Here is a 12,541-nt window from a genome sequence, read left to right as displayed (position 1 = left end):
TCCTTTATTGTTGGGATTTTTCCAGGGACTCTCCAGCACCAGAGTCTGGATTGAGGGAGGTGATGGCCATCAAAGTGTTCTAAAGTGAAATCAGAGATCACTCCTCTCCTGCCTAGCACCCTTCATAGCTCCCTACTGTCTATGTGTGGAGGCTTGACCTCTTTTGTCCTGCTTATGGAGCCCCTTTCTCCCTAGAGGCCCACAGTCTAACCTCTGTGACTCTTGGAATGGGCTAGATGTTGAGAGCTGGGCTTTCTTCTGTGTTTCCTTTGTGTGTGTGTTAGATGGATGCAAAAATGTCCCCAATTTCTCACCCGTGCCCATATCCATGTCCATTTGCATGCAACTTTGCAGCTCCTCTCACACTCTTTAAATATGAGCTGGCCTTGTGACTTGCTTTGACCAACAGGATACGGTGGAAGTGATGCCATGGCAGTCCCAATCCTGGCTAGCCCACTGGAGCTCAGAGGTTCGCAGCTCAGTCACCCCTGCCACCCAGCCCACAGCTGGTCAAACAGCCAAACCTGCAGTTGACCATGGATGCTTTAGAGATCTGCAGAGATCAACCAAGTTGAGTCCAGATCAGCAGAACCACCTGGCTGACTCACAGTCCCAAACAACAATGGTGTGTTGTTTTAAACCATGAGGTCTGGGGTTGTTTGTCGTGCAGCATAAGCTAACTGATCCACTGCCTAGAAGGCCCTTCTTTACCCCCCACCTACCTTCTCTGGACTGTTTCCCACTCATCGTTTTGGCCTCAGTGTAGCTCAGAAAAGCCCTCGCTGACCCCTTAGGAGGCTAGGGTCCTCTCCTCTGGCTCCAGCAGCCCCTGGGACCTCCAGCACCCTAAGTTCCCACTCGTCCACACTAGCCCCTGAGCTCTGAAGGGCCCTGGGGGTAGGCAGGGCTGTGTTCGACTTGTTCTGGTGGTATCCCTGGTGCACAGCACAGTGCCTGGCACACAGTAGGGGCTCAGCACCCATTGCTGTGGAACCCCAGTGCCAGAGCCCAGCCTGGCTGAATGAAGGGAGACCTGAGAACCATCTGCAGGAACCACGTTAGAGCAGGAGGCGAGATGAGGCAAAGAGGCACATGGTGCTGGCACACACAGGGGCAGCAATTTTGATCACATTGTGGGAAATTTCCGAGAATTGAGAAATAGAGAAAAACTTGGAGATACAAACATTCCCATGAGCTTCATGTGAAACCCTGCTCCCAGGCTGTGCCAGGATAGAGTTTTGCATTTAGAGGGGAAGAAGTTCTAAAATGCACAGATCTAAAAATTCTTCTAGAGCATTGCCTTTTTACAGGGAAATGATAACTGTGAGCATCAGATGCTGGAGAGAGGGCGGGCTGCTTGGTGTACTTATCTGACGCTTATTGAGGTCTGTAGGGAATTTAAATTTCTGCTGACAACTGTTTTACCATCTTTGAACATTGAATGGGGGCGTCCTACATGTGAACTTTCTCATAGGTCTGAAGATTACATTCTAAACTTTTTGAAGCAGTGATAGGGTGTCTTGTTTTGTGTAACTCTAGCCCCTGTAGCATCAGGACATTTGTGACATTAGTCAACAAATGCATAGAGGGCAGGGTAGATATGGTAATAGCTGCCACGTTCTACGTCCATGTACATATTTTATATTTGCTATCTTATTTATACATGAAGACACTAAAGTTCAGAAAGGACCTGTACTAAATCTTCCTGAGTCCGGATCCTAGGCTGCAACATGGAAGCCCTATGTGTTAGTGAAGAAACCAGCTATAATTCCAAAATAACAGTGGCTTAAACAAGAAACCATGAAGTCATTCTCTCATGAGACTCTTCAAGTGCAAGTTGTGCAGGACAGGAAGGCAGCATAGAGGACCTGCAGTCTCCTTCTCGCCTGATGCTGTGCTGTTCTCTGCCCACGGACTGCACCTCATGATACAAGATAGCTGCTGCAGCTCTGGTCATCACAACCACATTCCAGCCATCAGACAGGAAAGAAGAGAAGTGAAGGATGTTTCCATTCTCTGAAATGCACAACCCAAAACTTCATATACTACTTCTGATTATACTTCACTGGCCAGACCTTAATGTCATGCCACTGCAGATGCAAAGGAAACTGGGAGGTGCAGTCCTGCACTGGGTAGCTAGGTACCCAGCTAGAACTTGATGTGATATTATTAAAAGGAAGAAAGGGAATAAATATTGGGGGCAGTTAGCACTTGCTTCTCCCTTTCCTGAGGCCCCTTTGCTACTTTAATTTCTTGACTCTCACACCAGGGGCTCTATCTCCTACCACTCCAGGGGCTGCTCCTTTGAACTTGATTCACATTTTTGGGAAGGAAACTCATATTTATTGAGTGTCTACTGTGCACTGCAATTTTTATAGCAACAATCTCGTTAGTCTGTGGACAATTCTACCAACTGAGATGAGTCTCCTCTTTCAAGCTCAGAGGCCTGAGACCTAGTGAGGTTCAGGAACATGGTGTGAGGTTGCAGGGCTGAGAAGGGCATGCACTGTCTCTCTGGGGCCACCCTGGGACGTCAGGGGTGCATGTGTCTACTGGGGGACATGGGCAGATTGCCATCAGGCTTTGCTGTCTCTGTGGTGGTATGGGGGTGGGAGGCTTAGTTCATACTCTCTTCTCCCAGAGGTAAGATCAGGGGTGAGAGAGCTCTGTGTCCCTGTGGCTGGCCAGGCCACAGCCCAGAGACTTGCTACCTGCAACCCATCTCTGAGTCCCCAGCTCATCCTGGCCTGGGGTCAGCTTCCTAAGATCAGGCTGACTGTAGATGTGATTGTATATAAGAGGTGTTCCATAAACCTGCTGGCTACCTGGAGCCTGGAGATGAGGTGGGTAACACCCTCAACCAAACCTAAGTCAGCACTGCCTTGCCTTTATTGGCAATGTCCCCAAGTGCCTGACAAATCGGTTATAAATTAAGGAGGGAAAGAGGTTTTCCCTTCTACCATGAAAAAACAGAGACTTCTGGCTAGAGAGTTAATTTTTTCCTCTGAATATGTAGCTAAAACAAGGATACCACTCCTCAGAATAAGTGGACTGAGGTGGGGCAGTGAGGAAAGAGGGCTGCTTGCAAAGCAAGCATGTCTCTCCCATGGCCATGCCTGGCCCAACACATCAGAAATGGAGAGTGAGATGTGCGGGACCCACCATAGGAATCTTCTCCCCTGGGTCCCCAGTGTGGGAGGGAAGCCTGGTGTAGCTGGACATCACCTACTTAGACAGAGGCCAGCCCCTCTGGGCCACCGTTAGTTCTGCCCACCCTGTCTCTGGGCCTCTTCCTTTTGGTAACGACACTCCCCCCCCCAACCCCAGGAATCTTTTGGGCTCCTTCCAGTCCCCACCCTCACTCAGACCATTTGGTTTATCTAGGGTTAACCCTACCTTGGTCTGAGTGATCAGGTGACCCAGCCCTGGCCAATGAGAGGCTACATCCCCATCCCAGCCTGGTGATAGGTTTAGGGACAATGAGGTGACTCAAGCCGGGCCTATCAGAGGATGAATCCCCATTTTAACCTGGTGACAGGATTAGGAGTGATCAGGTGACCCAGACCTGGCCAGTGAGAGCCCTACCCAGGACCTTTGCTGGAACTGTCAGGAAAAACAGCTTACTTTCTGCAAGGCTAGCTGAGCTTGGGACTGCTGGTAGCCCTTTCCAAAGCCAACAGAGAAAACTATAACCAGAGGGGAGATACAGAAGTCTGATAACATCTGAGCACCTGCATCTAGCCGTGCCTGAAGCCCTGGTTTTTTTTGTTTTGGGGAGCCAACAATTTCTCCTTTCTGTTTCAGCCCTGTTGAGTTAGATTTCCTGCCACTTGCAGCCAAAGAAACCCTGACTGGCACCACCTACGGAGGCAGAGTATATCACCTAGAGGGGCGAGAGTTGAGATCCCAGCTATTACCTGCTTCAGCCCCCACCATGGCACTGGGGAACTTCCATCTCAGGCTCCAGCCACCCTTTCCCACCTTGGAGGTTGAGGGTAACTCTTGAGACTATGTCTCCATCCTTGTTCCCCTTGCAGATGGTGTTCTTGGTAAGGCCAGCTCTGAGCTGAGGCCCAGTAATGTCAGAAGTCTCCCACTGGCTACAGTGTACCAGGAAGCAGGCTGGCCACGCGAAGTTTGCGGTCCCCTCAAGCTCAGGTTCAGATTCCTTTTTGCTGATAAGGAGACTCAGAGAGATGGCCAAACTTGCTTGCAGTTTCAAAGGTCACCTGGGTTTCTGTGACTCCAAAGTTGGGGCTTTTCTCATTCCCGGGCCTGCTCCCTCCACCCCACACCCGCAGGGGGCCCTGCTGGTTGCCCAAACCCAGCATCCCAGGGTTAGAGATCAGGTGGAAATTACTGCCCAATTTCAATCCATCCTGCAGAGAAAGAGCTTGAGAGCAACAAAAACCACCATCCTTAACACCAAGTATAGGAGCTGAGCTTTTAATGCCCCAATTTGCCTAGTCTCCAGGCAGAGCTGGGAAGAGTTAGAGCTTCTGGTCTTGGTTACGTGGAGGAGGGGCAGTTATGCAAGCAGCACAGTTCTGATACCCTAGAGTTCCCACCAGCTTTGCAGCAAGGACTTTCCAGAATGGAGAATGGACTGGAGCTACTAAAAACAGGCCTACCCAGCAAGGGTGCTCAACTCTGGGATCTGTGAACATCCCCAGGGAAGATGGGCCCATCTGAATTTCTCACTTTTTGTTTCTGAGATCTTTGAGAAAAGGGTTCCACTGGGGACTCAGCTCTTCATTAAATGTGGGCAGGTGAATATGGCTTCTAGCTCATGCTGGCCTAGAGTTGCTGGCCTAGCATATGGCCATGCTGGCCTAGAGTCTAGCCTAGCATATGGCTTCTAGGCCCAGCTCCATGCTGGCCTAGAGTTGCTGTGGCCTAGGGGCTGGGAAGGAGGGCAGGTAGTTTGCAGAAGCTGAGAGAAAGGCCTGTCTCTCCCTAGGCTGCATGAGGAAGGGGAGGCACTGGGCCTGGGAGTTCACGTCAGAGGTGAGACCCTGGGCCTTGGTCCCAGACTGCAGTCCCCTGACGTTGTTTTTTCAGTCCAGATGACTGTATTCTGCATTCCCTTGACTGTCCCTCTCTGCAGACCGACCACCAGCCCTGGTCTGGCCTTGACATCTGGTAAATTTAAAAAAAACCTGCTGAGGCTGGATGCTCAGGGCCTTGCCCAGTCTCAAAATGGTCACTATCAAGAAGAGATGATCATATTAGTTCATTATATTAATTGGTGTTATTCATAATGTTAACTACAATCTGTACAGCTCCTTACCATTTACAAAGTGCTTACACACACTCACACACACACATATACACACATATATGAGATCAAAATCTCATTTGATCTTCACAGCAGCCATGCGTTGGCAGGACCAAGGATTTGGGGTTTCCATTTTCTGGGGGAAGAAAGTGAGGCCCAGGGAGGGAAACTGTTCAAGGACATCAGCCGAGGGTGAGCTGCAGCTAAGGTGGTTTTGAGAGGGTAGATATGCTCTCCCTGCCCATTCATTCCTTCATTCATTCCCCCATTCGTTCCTTCCTTCATCCATCTAGCATTTATTAAGCACCTACTGTGTGCCCCACTCTGTGCTATACACTTATCCCTAAGCTGGGACACTTTTCCAGGGAGCAAGAGTTCTTGTGTTCCTGAGACATGAGTTGGGGAGAGGAGGGGCAGAGATCCCACCAGCCCCTGGGAACTCAGGACTCCAGATCGGGCCATACTTGTCGAGTGGGGAGCCTCATTTTTCTCTCGTTATTCTTTTTTTTTTTTTTTTTTTTTTTTTTTTTAACTCAAGGAGTCTGCGCAACCTGGTTCCAACAGACCTGGCTCCTGGTGGGGCAGCTGTGGCTGGGGGTAGGCATAGGGAATGGGAGACTCCTACAGTTGACCATAGAGTCCTTGGCAGGGCTTAGGCCGGTGCCACCTGGCTGGTCTCCGTCTTGGAGGCGGTGGTGGAGGCCTCGTCATCACCCAGTGGGTTCTTGCCACAGCAGAGGGTAGTGAGCATGCAGTTCCGGAACTGGAAGGCAAAGAGCGTGAGTCAGAATCAGGGTCCACCGAAAGTGTGTGTAGCAAACTGGAGTGGTTGGCGAGATTTACCTCCAACCCCTTCCCTGCTTCTGGCTCTCACAGCCTCCACTCCCCTCTCAAATCTGGCTTCCTGGAGGGAATTTAGTAAGCGCATGTGGCCCCACCCCAGAGATGCCAGGGACCAAACCCAAGAGGGCTCTGCTACTGATGACATTCCCTGATGCCCTCTGTGTGCCAAGGGCTATCTGTAAGTACCTTATATAGCCCTCAAGTTTGGGATTTTGCCCTCTCTAGGAACACAGACACTGAAGCCCAGAGAAGGGAAGTGACTTCCCAAGTGTCAATCAGCTAAAAAAGAAGAACTGGGATTTGAAACCAATATGCCTAACTCTAGAGACCATGTTTTCCCCCACAGGTTCATGGATTCTGCAGAGAAGTCACTGGTTGGTGTTAAAGAACTGCTTTATCCCTTCCTCCCTCGGAATAAGACTTTAGCTCCTTGTTCAGCTTTGTGGAGACTGGCACCATCGCATTCCCAGGCTTGGGACTTAGACCATTTGACTTTTAAAGTGGGCCTCCAGAACCATCTGGACTGGCACTTCTCATACTTGAGCCAGTGTGAGAGTCACCTGGTGGGCTTGTTAGAAATGCAGGTTCCTGGGCTCACCCTGAGCTTCTGATTCAGCAGGAATCTGCATTTCTCCTAGATGACTCTGATGCTCTGGGGGATACCAGTTTCCCTGCCTAGTTTTGCAGGTGAAATGACTGAGGCCCAGTCAAGGACATGGCTTGTCCTCCGCAGGCAATGCCTGCAGCCTGGGGCCCCTGGACCCTTCCGCCCCGCCAGCAGGCACCTGCTTGTTCATCATGATGTAGATGACAGGGTTGTAGATGGAGGAGGACTTGGCGAAGAACGCCGGGAGTGTCATGAAGATGGGGCCAAAGTTGGAGCCCTGGTGGGTGAAGATGTAGAATGCCACGCTGGCGTAGGGCACCCAACAGATCAGGAAAGCAATGACCATGATGATGACCATGCGAGTGACCTCCTTCTCAGCCTTCTGGGTGGTGGCTGACTCCTGCTGCTGGGCTGCCGCCTGTAAGGACACAGGGTCTGCTGTCCAGACTGTGGCTCCTTTGGGACAGAGGCCAGGCTCAACCCAACCAATGTATGTGTCCCCAGCACCCAACACAGGTCCATACCTCCTTGACTGTGAAGACAAGCTGCCCGTAGCAAAAGAAGATGACGATCATGGGGATGGTGAAGTGGACCACGAACATGTAGATGACAAAGGACTCGTTGTTGACCTCTGGCTTGAGTGTGTAGTAGTCGATCCCGCATGAACACTGCATGCCTTCAGGGATGTACCTGACCACCAGAGGGGGACGGGGCAAGAGAGGGCACGGGGAGACCCACATGTGAGGGACTGGAGGAACAGGCCCCCAACACACCTGCTGTGTGGCTGGGCTTGCTCTGGGCCCCGCTTTCCCTCTCTTTAAAAGAGGCATAATAAAATATCTGCATGGCTGCATGACTGTGAGGATCAAATCAACGGAGATGAGGGATTCAAATGCCCTTGTGAAAACAGCCATGCTATCATGAGATGGCCCAGTCTCTTGCCTAGCAGAGCCCGGACACCGCGGACCTGCGCTGTGTTTCCTCACCACACTGGCTGCTTCTAGTGGCTGGAGGCTCAGGCTGTGCAAGGCAGAGGTTGGTGGGGAGACGGGAAAAGCCCCCGAGCTCTGTATTTGAGGCAGTTTGTACAAACTAGGGTCTTACTAACAGGGTAAGAGTATTTTCTAGGCCAAAGATGGGCACACAGAGTAACTAAGGGATCTTTGCACAGTTTCAAGAAACAAGAGGTCCCAGGGACAGATGGTTAGGATGTTTCTGTGATTTCAGAGGATGGTGACAATGGAGTGTCTATTGGCTGTGCCTGTGGGGATGGGACTGGGCAGGACTGGAGAAAACAGGGAAAGAGGCTGGAGGTGATGGGCTCAGATTCAACAAAGGACAAAAAAATAAATAAATTAAATAAAAAAGAAAATTGACCCCAGGAAGCTGAGAGAGGAGGGAAGGGAAGAAAGATTGGGAATTTCCTAGAAGCAGAGGGACACGAGGCCTCCAGGAACCCACAGAGTCACCCGTCCAGTTTCCCAAACCACTGTCCTCCCATCTCTCATCTGAGCCCCATTTGCAGATGATGGACTAGAGGCTGGACAGGACACAGTTCCCAGGGGCTACAGTGTCACCCACCTGCACTAGGTAGGCTTGGCCTCCCCAGGTGCTGAGGCCCAAGGTCAGAGGGAGCTGCCTATGGGGCAAAGAGGATTGGAATCTGGTCCTGGCTTAGTTGAGGATTAGGGGCACAGCCAAGGTTAAGGGTTGGGCGTCTTGGATTCTCCTTGACATGGGGCCCAGGAGGTGGCACTAGTCCCTGGAGCAACATTAGGGTCTGATTCTCTCTTCCCCTACCCTAAACCCCAACCCTGGGAGAGCTGCCAGGGTGGGTGTTCGGGGTGGGGGACATATAAGCTCGGTGCCCAGAACGAGACAGCCCCAGGTTTGAGTCCTGGCCGGGGACCCTGTAAAGAACCCCCACCCCAGGGACCCTTCCCTTCTGCTTAGTGCCATTACCTGGACCAACCAACGAGGGGGGGTGCAGCGCAGGCCAGTGCCATGACCCAGGTGAAGGCGACGCCCATTATGGCATGGTTCTCCCCAAAGCGGAAGTTGCTCATGGGCTTACACACCACCACGTACCGCTCAATGGCCAGGACCACCAAAGACCACAGGGCAATTTCACCTGTAAGGCAGTCAGCTATCAGTCAACACATCACCTGCCTGGACCCCACTGTCCAAGGAGGAAGCGCTCCTCCTAGATGGGAGAGGGCAGGCAGGAAGGCCACCTAAGGCACAGTTGGAGCCAGGACTTGGGAAAGAGAGGGCTTCGATTCTGAGAAGAGGAGCCAAGGGGCTGTGAGGCAGAAAGGCATTATGCTGAGAAGAGAGTGAACCGGGTACCTCCCAGGAAGAGGAGTTAGTTCAGTCAGAGCTCTGGGTTCATGAAGGACAGGAAATCAGATTCCAGGGTCATGATTAGACTAGGAGTCCTGTAGGGAGTTTTTGCAGAAGAATGTGCACTTCATGGGGCAACAGGCAGAGTGCCTGCTGGAGCTAGAATTCCTGCTCTCCCTCTTGTGCAGCAGCCTCTCCCCTGTGGGGAATGAAATAACCTGGGCCTGTGGGTCCCGACCTGGGAGCCTGAAAGCTGGGCAATGTTTTGCCCAGAAGAAGAAGCAGGAAAGAATGGTGGAATTCAGACAACTGCCCTACACATCATCCCAGAAACTCACTCAGGAGGGTAGCCATAGAATTTGTCAACCAAACCGGGACATTTCTGAGAGAAAAACAACACTACTAAGTATTACTCCAGGAAAATAATTGTAAACTGACGCCAGCCCGGCAGAGAAGTGCCTACCTGCATGTGGCCTCCATCTCACCCCTGCCTTCTAGCCTGAGACTCCTCAACCCACCTCCAGCCTTATTGTGTGTGTGGGGCTTATCCCCTTCCAAGAAACCCCTTCCATAGGGGAGGCACTAGACCTGTGTGGAGATCTGTAGCTTTGAAAAGTGCGATCAAATAGTTCCTTTGACTAGAAAACTGATGGGGTTGCTGCAGAGATAACAGATCCCGTTTAGTAGATGAGAAGAGCGAGGCATGGAGGAGAGAAGAGGCACATCCAGGGATGTGGCAGGGCAGTGACAAGGGCCTAGGTCTCCTGGCTCCAGAAGTGCCTCCCTTCTCTGAGGACACATGGCCTCTCAGGCAAGCAGGAGAGAGCCAGGGTGGCTGGGAGAGCCCAGCACCAGCCACAAGGACTGTTCTGCCTCCTTGTCTTCTCCCTCTTTCACATGTCCAGGACACTGTCTCAGCCCCATGCCTGGGGAATCTCCGGCCACCGCTGGGCGTCTGTCACCTTCAATGGTCACAGATCACCCAGTCTCAGGCCACGAGGTAGGAGTGATATAGGGCTGCCACACACAGGTGGACACTTCTCTGCAAGATGGGATAGACACCGGTGGGGAGAGACTGAGCCCATTGTTTAGCACAGGCAAAGTCCAGTGGCCGGAGGACTAATGATCTGTGTGCCACCCCGGTCTGAAAGCCCTGAGCACAGAGATCTGTCTTGTCCGGCTCTATTCCCACTGCCCAACATGGGTCTGACAAGGCACAGCTTCTCCGAGGGAAATAGAACATGGCCTGAGGAGCCACAGAAATGTGGGCTCAGGTCATGATCTCATGGTTTATGGGTCCAAGCCCTGCGTCAGGCTCTGTGCCGACAGCTCAGAGCCTGGAGCCTGCTTCGGATTCTGTGTCTCCCTCTCTCTGCAGGCCCCTCCTCCCCCACTCATGCTCTGTCTCCCTCTCTCTCTCAAAAATGAATAAACGTTAGGGGCTCTTGGGTGGCTCAGTCGGTTAAGTGTCCGACTTTGGCTCAGGTCATGATCTCGCGGCTCATGAGTTCGAGACTGGCTTCGGGCTCTGTGCTGGCAGCTCAGAGCCTAGAGCCTGCTTCGGATTCTGTCTCCCTCTCTCTCTGCCCCTCCCCCGCTCGTGCTCTGTCTCTTGACAATAAATGTTAAAACAAATTTTTTTTTAAAGAAAAAAAGAAATGTGGGCTGGAAACTCAGCTCTAACCTCCCACAATGTGGCTCCAGCAAGGCCCTTGACTCTTTCATCCTCAGTTTTCCTGATGCAAAGCAAGACAGTGGCACCATTCTATGTGAGATAAACAGTGTCCAATGCCTGCCCTCAATAAACGGCAGCCTAGCTTATCATTACTGACAGTGTTTGTTGATTAAGTGGAGAGCGTTGATGAATGTAGAGGGGAGAAGGCCTCTTAACCGCCATCCCCAAATATGGAGTTCTCTCCAGATCCCTCCACACCCTCCCCACCGCTGACTCCTGACTCCCCCAGCCAGCCACCCATACACCAGTTCTTACCACCCAGTGTGGCAAAGAAGCCCTCCAAATTGCATCCTGTGGGCCCAAAGACAAAGTATCCATGCAGAGAGGTGTAGAGGGTGGTGGTGAAGCCACCGAAGACCATGAAGAGGTCGGCCACGGCCAGGTTGAGCAGGATGTAGTTGAGAGGTGTGCGCAGCTTCTTGTGCTGGACCGTGACGTAGAGCGTGAGGAAGTTGATGGGGAAGCCAAGCACGATGAGCAGGAACATGTAGGCGGCCAGCATGGAGAACTGCCATGGCTCAGCCAGGTAGTACTGTGGGTACTCGAAGGGGCTGCGTACCACACCCGTTTTGTTGGAGAAGGGCACGTAGAAGTTCGGGCCCTCCGTCCCGTTCATGGCTGTGGTCCTGGTGGCTGCCCCGGGGGCGGCTCAGACCCAAGAGTGCTGCTGAGGCCTGAGCTTGGCCACCCAGGGCTCTGGCTGGACGACTCTGGGCTCTAAGCACCCCCCCCCAGGCCCTTATAAAGTGACCTCCCCTCCCTAAGCTCCTGGCTGAATCAGCACCTGGAAGATTGGGGGCATTATTAATCATACTAATCCCCACTACTGCAACTGGGGGCCTAATTGGCTTCCAAGAGGGGCCAAGGTGACTCTAGGCAGAAGCCTGGGGCCAGAGAAGGGAGGTACTGGGGACCCTGGGAAAGGGCAGGAGGCCCACCCCCAACTCTTCTAGTCCCCAGGAATCTCTGCCCATCTCAGTCTGTTGGCCTTGGCCTGGCATTGGGACCTCTGGCTCCACGCCCACGTCCCCCTCATTTCATGCCAGAGGACTTTGTCTTCCTCCCCACTGGACCATGAGCTCTCTGGTTCTCCTCTCAGTCTCTCAGCCTCTTACCTATTTCTTCCCCACCTGTCACTTCCTGGCTCAGTCCCTAATACTAGTCCATCTCACCAAGTCATGAGCTCCATGAGGGTAGGGGCCACGTCCTGCCATCTTTGGCACTTTCCATGCCAGACCACAGCCTGGCATAGACCCGGAGCTCAATAAGTATTTGAACTGGAATTCACTCACTCACTCGTTCATTAAACATTCATGTGCAGGCCACTGGGGATACAAAAATCCGGAAAGGAGGAGGTTATGCGCTGAGGAAGACCCTGAACAGATCCAGGTCCAGGGAGGGGTTTCCATGAGGTCCAAGGGAGGAGAGACTGCTTATAACGGTGAGGTGTCCGAGGAGGTGAAGTTTGGGTCTTTGAGGGAGGGGAGTATTTTGTTAGGTTGCCAAACGGGGAAGACAGGGGAGACTAAAGACAAGGGCTGACAGAGGCCTGAGGCCTGTCAGGGGTGAGGCCGAACCTGGGCTATGAAGCCAGCTCTGGTGGGTCTTGATACCAAACTGAGAAACCTGGTTTTATCCAAATAGCATTGGGCAGTGGCTTGGGCAGATCATAAGGGGCAGAAATGTGGCTCAAATGCCCCAAAGATGTATTGGAGGGAGTGAGGATAGAGGAGGG

The 12,541-nt window shown here is 52.3% G+C and overlaps 1 protein-coding gene across 1 annotated transcript; it reads right to left on the bottom strand.

The window, feature by feature from the left end:
• Window positions 1–4,430: 4,430 nt before the first annotated feature.
• Window positions 4,431–11,423, bottom strand: RHO (rhodopsin). Its single transcript, XM_032592358.1, has 5 exons — window positions 11,062–11,423; window positions 8,691–8,859; window positions 7,253–7,448; window positions 6,907–7,146; window positions 4,431–6,041 (listed from the first exon to the last, which is right to left on the bottom strand). Exons 1-5 carry the CDS (start codon window positions 11,420–11,422, stop codon window positions 5,931–5,933), a joined length of 1,077 nt encoding a protein of 358 aa, XP_032448249.1. The 5' UTR covers window position 11,423; the 3' UTR covers window positions 4,431–5,930.
• Window positions 11,424–12,541: the final 1,118 nt, after the last annotated feature.

This window comes from Lynx canadensis, chromosome A2, assembly GCF_007474595.2.
Source record: "Lynx canadensis isolate LIC74 chromosome A2, mLynCan4.pri.v2, whole genome shotgun sequence".
Lineage (NCBI taxonomy): Eukaryota > Metazoa > Chordata > Mammalia > Carnivora > Felidae > Lynx > Lynx canadensis.
The sequence above is the reverse complement of the archived record's forward strand: the minus strand, read 5'-3'. Positions and strand labels throughout refer to the sequence as shown.

Excerpts from the sequence above, each read along its gene's own strand:
- RHO (XM_032592358.1), bottom strand. The coding sequence starts at position 11,422 with ATGAACGGGACGGAGGGCCCGAACTTCTACGTGCCCTTCTCCAACAAA. Across the intron at positions 7,449-8,690 it reads CCCCTCGTTGGTTGGTCCAG|TCTCTTGCCCCGTCCCCCTC; the intron begins GTAATGGCACTA and ends CTCCCCGTGCCC. Across the intron at positions 7,147-7,252 it reads TTGTCTTCACAGTCAAGGAG|GCGGCAGCCCAGCAGCAGGA; the intron begins GTATGGACCTGT and ends GTGTCCTTACAG.